Source organism: Anas platyrhynchos, chromosome 7 (assembly GCF_047663525.1).
Source record: "Anas platyrhynchos isolate ZD024472 breed Pekin duck chromosome 7, IASCAAS_PekinDuck_T2T, whole genome shotgun sequence".
Classification (NCBI taxonomy): Eukaryota; Metazoa; Chordata; class Aves; order Anseriformes; family Anatidae; genus Anas; species Anas platyrhynchos.
This window is the reverse complement of record NC_092593.1, coordinates 4,523,224-4,536,205: the sequence shown is the minus strand read 5'-3', so window position 1 is coordinate 4,536,205 and position 12,982 is coordinate 4,523,224. Positions and strand designations below refer to the sequence as shown.

The window sequence follows — 12,982 nt, the reverse complement described above, 5'->3', positions numbered from 1 at the left end:
AGTGATGTCTGATTAGTTTAATACAGTTAGTGCTGGACAGCTTGGGCTGCTGACCTTGAAGGAACACAGATAACATTGCGATGCGTTGGAGGATGTGGTTGTGATACAAGACAAATTTACATAACAGTTTGTCATATATACTCCTCCAAAACAAAATTGTTGCAAAAGAAAAGCAAGATGAAACCAACGATAAATGCCTTGTGCGAGACAAACGGGAAGAATAATTATAATGTTTGGCTTGGAACAGCAGCTTATTTGAAATGCAAGCCAGAAGCAGGAAGAGAAAAGGTGGACATTTATACAGTGTGCATTTGAAAACAGACTGAACACTGGGTTGGAGAACCCTGTTCAAACGCAGCCTTCAACATCACAACATCTACTCCTGAAAATATCACATTCCTCCCCTGGTCCATGATGCCTACTCGCTCCTTTCTGGAGTAACAAACACCAGACCCAGCTCCAAAGCCTAACTATCTCGCTCAGGTGTACCTGCAGCCCTGCTGAGGTTAATTTTGTGGCTGAAAAGCAGGTGATTGTGCTGAAATGTTCCAGTGCCTCTCCATGCTTGTGCAAAATCAGCCAGGTGCTGGTTTACAGCCGAGGCCGTGGTGCTGTGCTGTGCACCCCAGCAATGCATGCACTGCACTGTGCACAGCATCGCTGCCTCACAATCATCTCACCACATCTCAACTGATCAGGTAGGGCAAACAAAATTACTGGTTTTAAAGACAGCTTGGTTCTGGAGTGACTGCTTCTCGCTATGTGATAGCTATCTGTTGACCTAAATAGTCTGCTTTTATCAGCCCAGGTTCTAGCTGATAGAAATTTGCCACTTAAACATGTAATTGACATCCACAGGTGCTGGCATGTTACAGAACTGGACAATCATTAAGATAAAATGACTCGTTTAATCCTCTAGGTCAGCCGGAGCAGTACACTCTGATAAATCAGACTTGCTAATAGATAAACTGGGAGGGCAAGCAAGGAAACTTGCAGTGTTCACATCTGTGCCATCTTTCAACCTAATCAGTGAAATACAGTTTAAACCCTTCCTTATTTCTGAAATCACTTGATAATTTTAAAATAAAATGTATGTATACATAAGTAGATATCCATATGCATGCATTCTTGGAGACTTTAAAGGACTAGGAATGCAAGCCAAAGTATTTTAAGAAACTATAAAGCACTGTGGTAGTTTCCCATATTTATACCCAAAGAAATCAGAGCAAGAAGAGCAACTTGTTACTGTCCACTGCAAGTCTCTATTTGTATATTGTACATACACACTTGCATGCACAGAACTGAAGATTCAGCTCAAGAGACCTTGTTGAAGGCCTCCCTGTAATTTGAGCTTTGAGGTTATTCAACTCCTGTGTTACCTGTAATTTGGATTCGTTGGCACTGTCTGCATGAAATAAAGGGCAGCCGTCCGTGCTTTCCAGTGCCACTTCTTGGCAGGGAGGGTACAGAGCACGCAGTCCTCCTTCAGCTCTTCCTGAAGAAGATCCATCAGCTGCTTGTGGGAGCCCCCATAAAAAGCTTCAATGAGGAGAACGGTCATCTTCCTGATGCTTAGCTTCTGCCTGGAGTCTGGAAATGACAACAGAGAAATACTTTACTTTAGAAATACCCAGGTTTTTGGTTTGTTTGCTTGTTGTTTGTCTTTGTTTTTAAGAAAAGGATATTGGAAAAAACAGAAACATATCGTAAGGCCTTACAGCGTCTTCATTTTTCCCTTGAAATTAATCCTTCATATTAGGTTAAAAGGTTTACTTCAAAAAATGGTACTTAATTATTATGACAACATTATCACACCTACTAGTTTCAACCATTACAAAGTACCATTTGAAATTTTAAAGGAACCAAAAGATGCAGGACTTAGAAATATGGTATTTGTTTTGTTTTCAATCAAATATCTAGAAGTAGCTTCATTTTACACACTCATAAATGCATTATTCTTCAACGGCTTAGAGGAATGTCCATAAAATGCCTTTTATTCACATTTACACAGGTTTTGTCCTTTTATTTGAAGTAGAAAAAACGGAAGAACAATTCAAACATAATTCAGGCAATGCAGACCAGGGCCAAGGCTCAAAGGAGTGTGCCTGGGACCTGCAGTCCGAGAACCTGCCTGCATCCCACTTTGCTGGAAGCATCCTGGAGCAACACACTCGGACCCTCAAGGAGATGCAAACAACGTTATTTTGCAGTGCTCCAAAATGGCTGGAAGAGAGCAACAGTGCCGGCTTAAGGAAGCTCTCACACACTCAGCCACGGGGCTGCTGACAAACAGGAAGCAAAACGTGTTGCCCCAAGTGAAGGGAAAGACGAAAACCCCGTGACTATTGCTCATGTTTCATGAGTCACGCACTTGGGGTGCTGGAAAGCTGCTGCTCAGATGCTCTGACCAGCACCATCAAATCAAAATGCTGAAAACAAAACCCTGAAAAGTATTTACCATCCGTGACTGCCCCTCTGATGATTCCCTTCTCAAAATACCCCGACCGGGGAGGATTCTCCGCTAACTTATTTGCTTGGGCTTCTTGTTTGATGCTGCATGTTGTGACCTGTCATTTCGAGCGGTTTCAGACTGTAATTCTTATCTTCTCAAAGGCTCTGATGACAAAAAGTGAGAATTCAGTAGAGAGCTATGTACTCCCCACAAATTCTCAGTCAATCTCAACCTTGAAATTTAGTTAAAATCAAGTTCAGGTTTATATATATGCATATAAACGATATTTTTGTCTGTGATCAGATTTTAGAAAAATTAAAAGCTACAAGTGCCTTGCAGCAATCAAAAGATCAGCTAGCCAGCAACAAAAATCCAAATACTGCAGAAATTTAATGAGAAGACAAAATATAAGAGACCTCCAGATAGATTTGAGCCACTGGCCCATCACTGTGCGAGATAAAACAGCGACATCGAACTTGTGGGTCATTACAGATCAATGAGCAAGAAGGAAAGTATCCCATGCTTGTTCCCATCACAACACAGCCTGGATTCAGGTTCTAATTTGTTCTATTATTCACTCCCCCATGCTGCTTCAGATAAATTATTTTTTTGACAAATACGTTCCTTTCAAAAGGAAAATAATCATCTTCTGGAAGCAGACTTCTCTTCCGTTTGGAGTTCGCATCTTCGCAGGTAGCAAGGCAGATTCTGATCTCTTTTCCACTGACCTAATTTCAGAATCACACTTTTGAAATCACTGGCGTTTTCTGAATTCACAATGATGCAACTGAAATCCTAATCCCTACTCCAGAGCCCTTCTGGAACCTGCAGGGTAATAACTGCGATACAAACACAAGCTGTGTTCGGAATCTGCACTATTCACCTACAGAACAATTTGCAATTAATTATGCCGCGCTCGTCATCAAACGTCGCTGCAAATGTAACTCAAAAGGAATAGAGGGAAGCGTTTTGCAAATTCAGCCCCCCTAAAAAAGGGGGTGCAAGAAAGGCTGTAAATGTCACTGAGTCAGTCACTCAGTGGGAATGAGTTACCGTGAATTTACCAATCATTAGTGGTATCAGTAATAAAGGAATGTGATCATAAACTATCTGATCAAATTACACTTCATCAGACTACTTCTGAAACTGTTTTTATCACCAGCTTTAGCTGAATCAACAATGTGCTCTCTGATTTTCTTCGGCAGCACTTCTCACTGAACTTCCTCACTGGGACCGAGCGAGCGGGCGTGCTGACAGGAGAAGGCTTCTTCGGCTCTCACATTTCCTTCTTACGGATCCTGGCACTTCTTCGGTCACTCTGCACTTATCCTCCTTCCTTCACATCTATTCCTCAAAGCATTTTGCAAGTCATACATAAATGTGGCCACACAACAACCTCCTTTTGGCTATTTACACTGAGAAACCCGGTTCCCAACGGGATGGCCCTAGGGTACATATTAGGTAGCTCTTGTAGGATCCTAGTGTCATGCAACCTACGTGCAAAATAGGTTGTAATAATTTCCATCGTGCTTGATTAGCAAAAACGTTACGTAAAGAGCAGTATATGGTGGCGTGTTGTTTGGTTTTTGTTTTTAAGATGCTACTTAAATATGAAACTACTAAACAATGGTGGCAGCACAATACATGTCGTGGTTACTTCAGGGGTTGACTAATCTGGAACAACGAAAAAGCCAGCCACTGAACTGCGTGTTTTAAAAACATATGCTGATAATGCAAAGGAAATTGCATTATACATAACTAATAATTCCTTGTATTTAAAAAGTCACGGAGGAGGCAGGACGCAGTCATTTACCTCATATTTCATCCACATGGCTTCCAGTTTTGTTCACACACAAAAATAACATCTATTATTTTTGCTTTATTTCCCTTTCCCTAGCCAAGTTAAGGTAAATATGTACTACACGCTCTGCGGAGGTCTCAGAAAGACACAGATGATAAATGGCCTGAGAACATTCACCGTATCTGATGGAATGCGATCCTCAATTAAATATAAATCACTCCAGGTATTCTTTTACCCATTTCAAAGAAAACAACAAACGTTAGAAAAACAGAACTGCTTCCCCTTTCCCATTACAGGGCTTCCTCTCCACAGAGCCAGCAGCTCAGCCTCAGCTTCAGGAGCACAGCACCACAGCACTTGCAAAACGCTGCACATACCCCGTCCACGTGCTGCAGCACCTTCCTCAGGATAGACGGTAACAAAAACCAGCTGGGAGAAGAAAAGCCTTCTAAATGGTAACGGTGTCAGCAATGTGGCTATTGCAGAGGCATAGCAAGGTGCTGATAAATTCAGGTACCTGGTGAGACTTCTCCTAAGTCAGAGCCAGCACCTCTCAGTGATGCTCGTCCGGGACTTTGTCAGTCTGCCACAAGGTGAGCTGCTGCAGCAAAACGGCACGGGATGGGCTCACTGCAAGTCCCTAAATGGGCCCCTGTTTATAAAAATAAATAAATAAAATTCTATGCGATACAGAGCAGTGATTATTTATTTTAAAGGCTCGGAAGAATTAACTGTTCAACTAGCCACAGAAACCATCGCTTCATTTTAAACTCTAGGTAAACACCAACCAAAGTTTTTTTTTTATTAACCAGCCTAGGTAGAGAAAACTCGTCATTTTCCATGATTTATTAAGGAACATACATTCGCTCTGTCTTAGACACAGAAGTGTGGTTTCACAAGCATCAGCACCGCTCGCATCAGGAAGCCATAATTAGCTCTGTTCGTTGACGTCCTCAGACAACATAAATTACAGATCGTGTGCAAATAGCTGTCCAACCAAATAGTTGAGCAACAATCCAAAACCAAGGGAATAACTGTTAATATATTCCATAGGTAGAGAGCTGCTATTAGTTACAGGAAATAAGGTATACGGTTTCAGTAATGATTGTTTCAACGGTCACAGTCCCACACACATGAGAAATTTATTCCACCGCCGCATCCAGAGCACACTCAGCTGGCTACAAAAACCAGCAGGTATGCATTGTGTACATAAACAAACCTGCAGCCTTTGATGGTTTCGGATAAATCATCAAAAAAAAAAAAAATGGGCAAAAAAAAACCTCTCAGTGCTCCACGTCCTGGTGAGATGGGATTTCCCAAAGGGTCACCACCGCCGTGCCCCCGTCCCCGTCTGGCTCCTGCTCCGTGCACACGCACAGCGTGCACACACAGTAACCTACATTGAGAGCGGCCACGGTGCCCTCCTACTCACGGCAATGACTCACAGAAACCCCGGAGCTGTACCTTAAGCACAACTGCGTCTCGAATGTTTGACCAAAATTTCACTCGGATTTACATCACCCAAAAGTACCGGGGGGTAAGTCATTACTGAACCGTACATCTGCACCAAGTGAGAACGCCACTTGATTTATCTTTGATATAAATCACCTGGAAAAAGTAAGAAATAGCTACTTCTTTCGAGAAAGCGGTAAACCTGAACCGCTCACCTCTACTTGGACATCTGCAGCAGCAGCATTAATCTGCTGGTGACACCCAGGAACCACACTTTGACCCATCCACCACCTTAGATGCTGATTTTTATGTCCCTTTGCTTACAATCTATGTGTAAGCTCATTGAGGCTGTGTTCATTACACTGAGAGCCAGCTCCCAGCCAAAAACCCAAGCAGTGTGACTAGGAGAAATGGCACAGCCCCAGCGGTCTCGGCCAGGTAAGTATTCCCAGCTGTGAACTCTGCCTCGAAATCCCTTTCAGGATCAGGCTCATTCACCGCCCTTATTTGAAGCAGTTGCTTCAAGGACTGCTAACTCATTCTTCTACGGGCTATTTTAAGATGTGCTGTAAAATCAGCTGCTTGTAATACGCTTTAAAACGTGCAGTTAATTATTAATTTTTAAACTCACTTTTCAAAGTAAGAGCTTTGTGGGTCCCACTCTCGTGCTTGACAAGTCCTGCTCTCACACGTGTGAATCACTTTCGTTTTGATGCTAAACCCACACGGGTGGCTACTGGCAGACCACTCACAGAGCACTTACGGACTCTACCACCAGTCCCGACGACAAACTTTTAAGTCAAGTTTTTAAGTTAAATATGTTTTTAAAGGTTTTCTATGCTTCAGGCTTTTCTGCAGATTTGCCTTCCCTCTGGCAGCAGGCAGAGAGGTGATGTACACACAAATCACGAGGCTGGTTCAGGGCCCAGCAGACTCCTCCATCTCACAGCCCATAGGGCTCTTATTTAAAGGCTGCTTTTTGCTACCGGAGTGGCTGCGAGCAATGCAGATGCAGAAATATCCCACCCCAGAACAACAACCGTGGACAATTTGTGTTCAGTACCAGAGGCCACCATGACGGTGTGGAGGTGATGGGATGAGTAACCCTTATGAGTATGACTCCTCCCCAGCTTCCTCATCCCAAAATTTGAGCAGTCAGAAGCTTGCCTCTGTCACGGGCTGGAGCCCCACCAGACAAGAACCATGCACCAGAATTCATAAACTTTAAGACTAAATTCATCCCAAATCCACAGCATGACTTCAACTTCTCCAGCTTCCAAGCTCCGTCACCCATAGGAGCACCTTGAGGGCCACTTGTTTGAGACCTGAATCCCTGCTCACCTGCCAACAAGCAGCAGCAATTCCTGGCTTCCTAAAGGCAACCCGTTTCCTCTTGCAGCCTTTATTCTTGCTGGATTCCAGCAAGGTATTGCAGACAGCAGAATTTTAAAAGAATTGCTGTGATCTTAACCAAAAAGCACATTGTGAGGATTGCAGGGCTCGGTTGGTACATCTGTGCTTTCAGCCCTGAAATACAACAGCGGCAATCAGAAGTTACGGTTTAGAGATGTCCTGTGGCTATTAATCTGGAGATACCCTGACACAAGGGACTGTCACGGCTCCTTTTGGGGGTTACATATTTAGAAAGTAGCATGCTGTAAAATCTGTACCTTAGCCTGTGCATGCTAAGTAAACAATGCTGCTATAAATCCTTAGGAAAAAAAGCTGTTAATGCATATGCAGAGTATGCATTTTAAGACTCAGTATTTCCATTTCCATCGCTTTATTATTTTATCTATATAAAAGCACTAATGGCCTTCATCATTTCATGCTGTTATTTTTTTTCTTTCAGATATGAAAAAACAAAAAAGTTTAATCATCAAAATTTTCTTTTCACCTTCTTTCTTCGCATAGTCTAGGATTGTCATGAGTACTTTCCATCTATACTTCTAGCCACCCTCAATTAAAATCTTTGAAGATCTTAATCTATATCGCATAAAGTAAATTATTGCTTTTTTTTTTTTCCAGTTGAGAAAAACATCTGTGCATCACATTTATGGCTAACTCCAAACCACACACAGCCCCACTGGCTCGGCGGGGAAGTCCACGTCTCCCTTTGGAGCACAGCGCTCACAGGAAACAGTTGCAGGAAAATTTCACTGACCAATCTCCTGATCCACATTACATTGTGAACAGCAATTACAATACCCAGCTTGGTTTGCGTGTCTCTAATTGACCTCCAAAGCCGTGTATGTGAAACTAAGTACTATTCAGGGTATGGCACGAGGGTAACTAAATACTGCCTGCAAACTATCTTTGTATTTACAGATTGAAAAAGACAAATCAAATATTTTTGATATTTAATTAAGAGAAAGGTTTCTTGATTTCTAAGCCAAAAGAGAATGGGCAAAGCCAAAGAAGAGGTGTGATGGAGAAACAGGGCCTGGGCTCTGGCTGGGGAAATGACCATAGCCATGAGGACCCCCATCCAGCACACAGGATTACTCTTCCATTGAGTCTGTTCCTCTTCTTCCTCCTTTTAATGGTCCCAATATACTTAAAGTAGAAACATACAACTACACTAGGTATTGAACACTCAATTATCCCCACAAAACGTTCTGATTTTTGGGTAGCTCATCATCCAGTAACAGGCTTTTCAAAAGCAAAAATAGTAGACCTAATAAGAGAATATAACCAGCAAATGCATGGTTAGCAATTGTAATTGGTAGAAAATTAGTTACTCTGATTTAACTGTTAATTATAAGCTCCCATTTGCCATGTAACTCAAAGCCTGGAAGAGCGATAACTCAGTTTAACAAAGACTGCTAATGTTAGTTTCCAGCACGCTGGTTTTACCCAACTCTTTTGGACTGTTTACAGCTCTTGAAGGCTCAAGACCATTTTCAAGACTCATCTTTTTCAGTAGCGTACTTATTGCTATCAATTTGATGACACCTATGATCCTGAAATCTTCCATTAGGTTTAAATAGATGAAAAGAAACTTGATTTAGAATTTCTCTGAGTGGATAGGGAGCTAATAGGTGTGGTAATGGGAGATGTAGCGCTATTTTTAAACCTGACAGGAGACATATTAGTTGCTAGTTCCCTATTACAGAAAAAGCACCAGGCTGGTTAATAATAGGCTGGCATGTTGAAATTCCTCCGATTTATTAGGAATATGATGAGAAATGTGCTCCACACACACTGGGCTTCAGACCAGTTTTTGTATAGAAAGGTACGCATTATACCCTGCATTTGTATCCAGTTTAAGCACACAGATACTTTCAAAAAATTACATGTAAATATTTCAACTGATTTTATTTGAAAGACTTTGTCTACCATTCATATTAACAAATTGACTGAAAGATCAACCGCTTGTTAGAAGCCACCATTAAGCTACTCTGCAAGCTAATAAAAGCATCCTACATCAGAAAGTTTGTTTCCTACAGTAAATTGGAAGTGGTAAAACCTTAAACAATAAATACTGAATCATTCTTCTATCACGGCAGTTTGGGATTCAGCCCTTTAAAACACCCTTCTTGTACAAAAGCTGGGACTCCAAGAGTTAACTTAAACATTAGGCTTGGTAGCCTGAGATGTTTGGCAGCAACTTTTGAGTGGGCACAAGCCAGATTTATTTTACAGTCAGAAACTATCCATTTGAATATGTGATGAAAGGATCTGCATCTCCAGTCACACCTTGAGTCAATAAAAAGGATGGGATGAGTTCTACTGTCAGCTCTAGTTCTGCTGTGAAATCTGGGAGGAGTCCCCCACAGAGAAGTATTATAAGGGACAAACGTGTCACTTCACAACACATTCCAGTAAGGTTGCTTTAAAATAAAATTCAAACGTAGAATTTTATTCTGGACCTTAAAGGGCATGCCAAAAGTACCTGCTATTTTATTCATGTATAAGCCTGCAACACAAACAATTTCATGTGATAATCATGTTGATTTGGCCAACCTACAAAATGCTTAACCAAGAGAAGAGAATAACTCGTCGGATTTTCAATGCTGCTTCTCAAAAACAAATGAAGTATTAGATCTTCACACCAGTCTGGATGTGATGTTCTTACAATTCATAAAGTAACATTAAGGCAAAAAAAAAGTTCTTATCTATTAAATACATTTTGAATTCAACAGAGGAAACACTTTTTGATCTTCCATTCATACACCTCTTGTCTTCTCAGGAGAGCACTGAAGCAACGCTTCGTACTAGGAGCCTACAAACACAGCAATACATCTCATTACCTCCTGTCCAGGCAGGATCATGTTTTTTCTTTCAGAAACCACTTGAAAACTCTCAGATTCAATAGTAAATGTCACGCGACATCAAAGGGGGACTTCATACAGCCCTAAACATATTTTTCCATTTTAAGAATATTTTTTCCCATTTCCAGCTTCACATACAGAAAGATATGTTACCCGCATCGATTTATAAATCCAGTGCAATTAGGGTTGCCAACTTTATTTAGTGGCACAGCATTATGTTTCCTGTAAATAATTGCACTATAAAGTCTAGACTAAGCCCTCTGAAGGGGCTGAGGCAGTATCAAAGGCTTCGGAGCGCGTCCAAAGCACGTTCCGACAGCGCACTGCAAGCGTCTACCAACATCACTGCTGACACCAGGACAGCCAACCTAATGGCTTCAGTCAGTTGTTTTCGTTCACTTGTCCACGGAGCCTCCGGAGTCTGTGAAAGGCTTCCAAGGATTTGCTTAAAGCAGCAAAGAAAACCAGATTCCTGCATTTTATTTTGCAGTGAAAGTAGGAGAAACGCGAGGGGTCTGCCTCCTTCGCTGGGAGGTATCTACGGATATGTGTATTACAAGAAGCTGGAAAACACTGCCACGGGTTAAATACGGCTGTCTGCGATCATCCGTCAATTGAGATGGTGAACATTTCAGGAAATGCTCCTTTCCATGAATTGAAGCGATACGCGAGCAGCTCAAAACAATCTGTTTGGGAAGATTCTTTTGTAAACAAGCTTAGGTTCTACATGATCTTTAAAACCAGAACCTGGAAAAGGAATAAACAGTCATGTCTGGGGGAAGCCCTAGCAGACATGAAGCACGAGTGGCTGCTTGTAGCACCACTGCAGGTAACAGCAAGGCAAGGACAGGCACACAGGATGGAGTCTGGCCATCAAGGCGTAACAGTTTTCCTTCAAAAATCAGATGGCTGGAATTAGAAAAACACCATTAAAAACATTACCATCTGAAAGACCTTGCCTTAAAAACTTCAGCTGAGTTGCACGGGACAAAAACTGGCTATAGGACATGATCCACGTTGCAGTCTGCAATTAAAAAAGTTGAAACCAGTTTTATTTGGATTTTCCTTCATTATAAATAATGAACCTATTAGTAAAATTCGCATCAGATTTTAGCTTTAGAGTCACTTGAGAAGCACTTTTCTACATGTCTAAAGGAGCCTGAAAAGCATTTACCCTGCCTCTGAGTAAACTGGCCGCGCTCCAAACACTTTCCTTCTGCAATCTGAAAATCCTTATCGAAACTGCACAGCTTCTTCAGCAAAACCAGAGTGGCAGTCGTGCACGAGCTATCAAACTTCAACCACCAAAGAACCCAGCAAGCTCCTCCTGCAAACAGGTACAAGTTTAAAAAGTGGGAATTTAAAATGGTTTGTAATGGCCGTGACTGCTGTGGTACAGAGAAAAAGCATCTCGACTTGTGAAGCTCAGAGGTGAAGAAACTATTTTAAGGTCATTACTGGGAGATCCAGCTGAAGTTTAGCTGGCTACTGGGAGGTGCTGTTACTGACGTTGCTGCCGCTCTGAGATGCCAGAAATAACATTGCAAACCACCGCGAGAACACCGCTTACACCTCACAGAGGTGAGCTCGGTGCTTTTATTGACACTTCTTCGTTTCAAAGTCAAAGATCACAAGTTTCACCAGCAAGTTAGAGATCTGTACCAACTCGTGCTTAGCAGTTAACAGCTGGGCAGTTCTTCTGGCCACTGGGAAAATTTTGGCAGGACCATCAGCTGAGCATTCACAGCAGCCATAAGCACCTCTTTTAGGCCCGAGGAACAAGAGCAGCCACACGGAAACATGTCAGGTACTCACCAAGACTCAAAACAGTCCTAGCAAGTGCTGACCAGAAATTACACTGACTTGCCAGTACTCCTGCAAAACCTGCAGTGTTTATTGCTGCTCTAGATGAAAGCCACAAACCGGTCACTGTGGAGGGTTTCTGCCCCAATACACCAAACACTGAGATGACAAAAACTTCTTGCCTATTAACCAAGCCACAGAACAGAAATAACATGTTAAGGTGAACTGGGATCATTTATATAAAGCTTAAAAATGGAAAATATAAAAATGCAACCTTAAAGTGTTTGTCTTTGCTAGAAAATTCAGGTACCAAGAAAATTCAGGGTTGCCTTCCAGCTGCTGAAAGAAAACTGTTGTGAAACGTTTTCCATCTTCCTAAACTTCTGCCCTTAATAGCCACAACCTTGTCCTGCACAATGTAACAAATAAATGCTGCTGAGATGAGTTAGATCTTGCAAAAACTCAAGGAAATAAAACTTAAGGCCCCAGAGTTTGCTTTACCTAAGTGTATTTTATTGGAGGCTCATCAGAACTTGCTCTGTTATCCAGAGAAGATCGTGTGGCCTTACTCATCAGTCGCAACAGAAAATAAAGACAGAAGAAAATAAAGAAAGCATTTCGGCTGTACTTTCTTGGGTGGCTGCTCTGTACACCAAGATACTTGGTCTTTTTTAGTAACACAAACCAACAACTGCTTTGCTTATAGGGATAACATTAAATCGATCTTCAGTTATCTTTTTACACTGAGCTTTTCTAAAATCACCTTCAGAAAACGGATCAGAATTGCAGAGAGGTGCTGCGTGGGTCTTTAGTACAGATTAAGCAATTCAGCTCGTTCTGAGCCTTATGAGACCTGATCTCCCCAGCCCTGCTCAAGCTGAGGCTGGCCCCACAATCTCCTAGATGTAAACACTTGAAGGATAGCACCTTCGTCACTTATTTAAATCACAAGTAGCTCTGGAAGATGCTTCACTCTCCCTGTTTCAGTACTGGAGATACAATTAAGCAAAAGGGGAAAGGGGCAAAACAAGCAGAGGATGTTCAGTCTGATCACAGACTGATGCTGTGGTCGCACAGGTAAGTTGCCTCCAGAAAATATAAGTGCAAGGCGATGCAAATGGGGTATGCAAATGAAGCTGCACCAAACAAACACTTTTTGGAAGAGAAAAGGAGTTATTGCCACCTATCTGCATGGAGCAC

At 42.0% G+C, this 12,982-nt stretch overlaps 1 protein-coding gene across 38 annotated transcripts in view; it reads right to left on the bottom strand.

The window, feature by feature from the left end:
* GTDC1 (glycosyltransferase like domain containing 1) overlaps nt 1–12,982 on the bottom strand; it is a 178,596-nt gene that overhangs the window by 119,991 nt on the left and 45,623 nt on the right. For 33 of the 38 annotated variants that reach the window (XR_011810448.1, XM_027459203.3, XM_027459204.3 and 30 more), the window contains one exon: nt 1,380–1,590. Coding sequence is in view for 36 of the 38 variants with exons in the window: in XM_027459203.3 (XP_027315004.3) it covers nt 1,380–1,590 (211 nt within the window). In the remaining 2 variants the exon portion in view is untranslated. Of the gene's footprint in view, nt 1–1,379; nt 1,591–2,458; nt 2,581–4,770; nt 4,906–12,982 lie in introns of those variants that run through there. The other 5 variants (XM_072040412.1, XM_072040411.1, XM_021267065.4 and 2 more) reach the window with 3 other exon arrangements.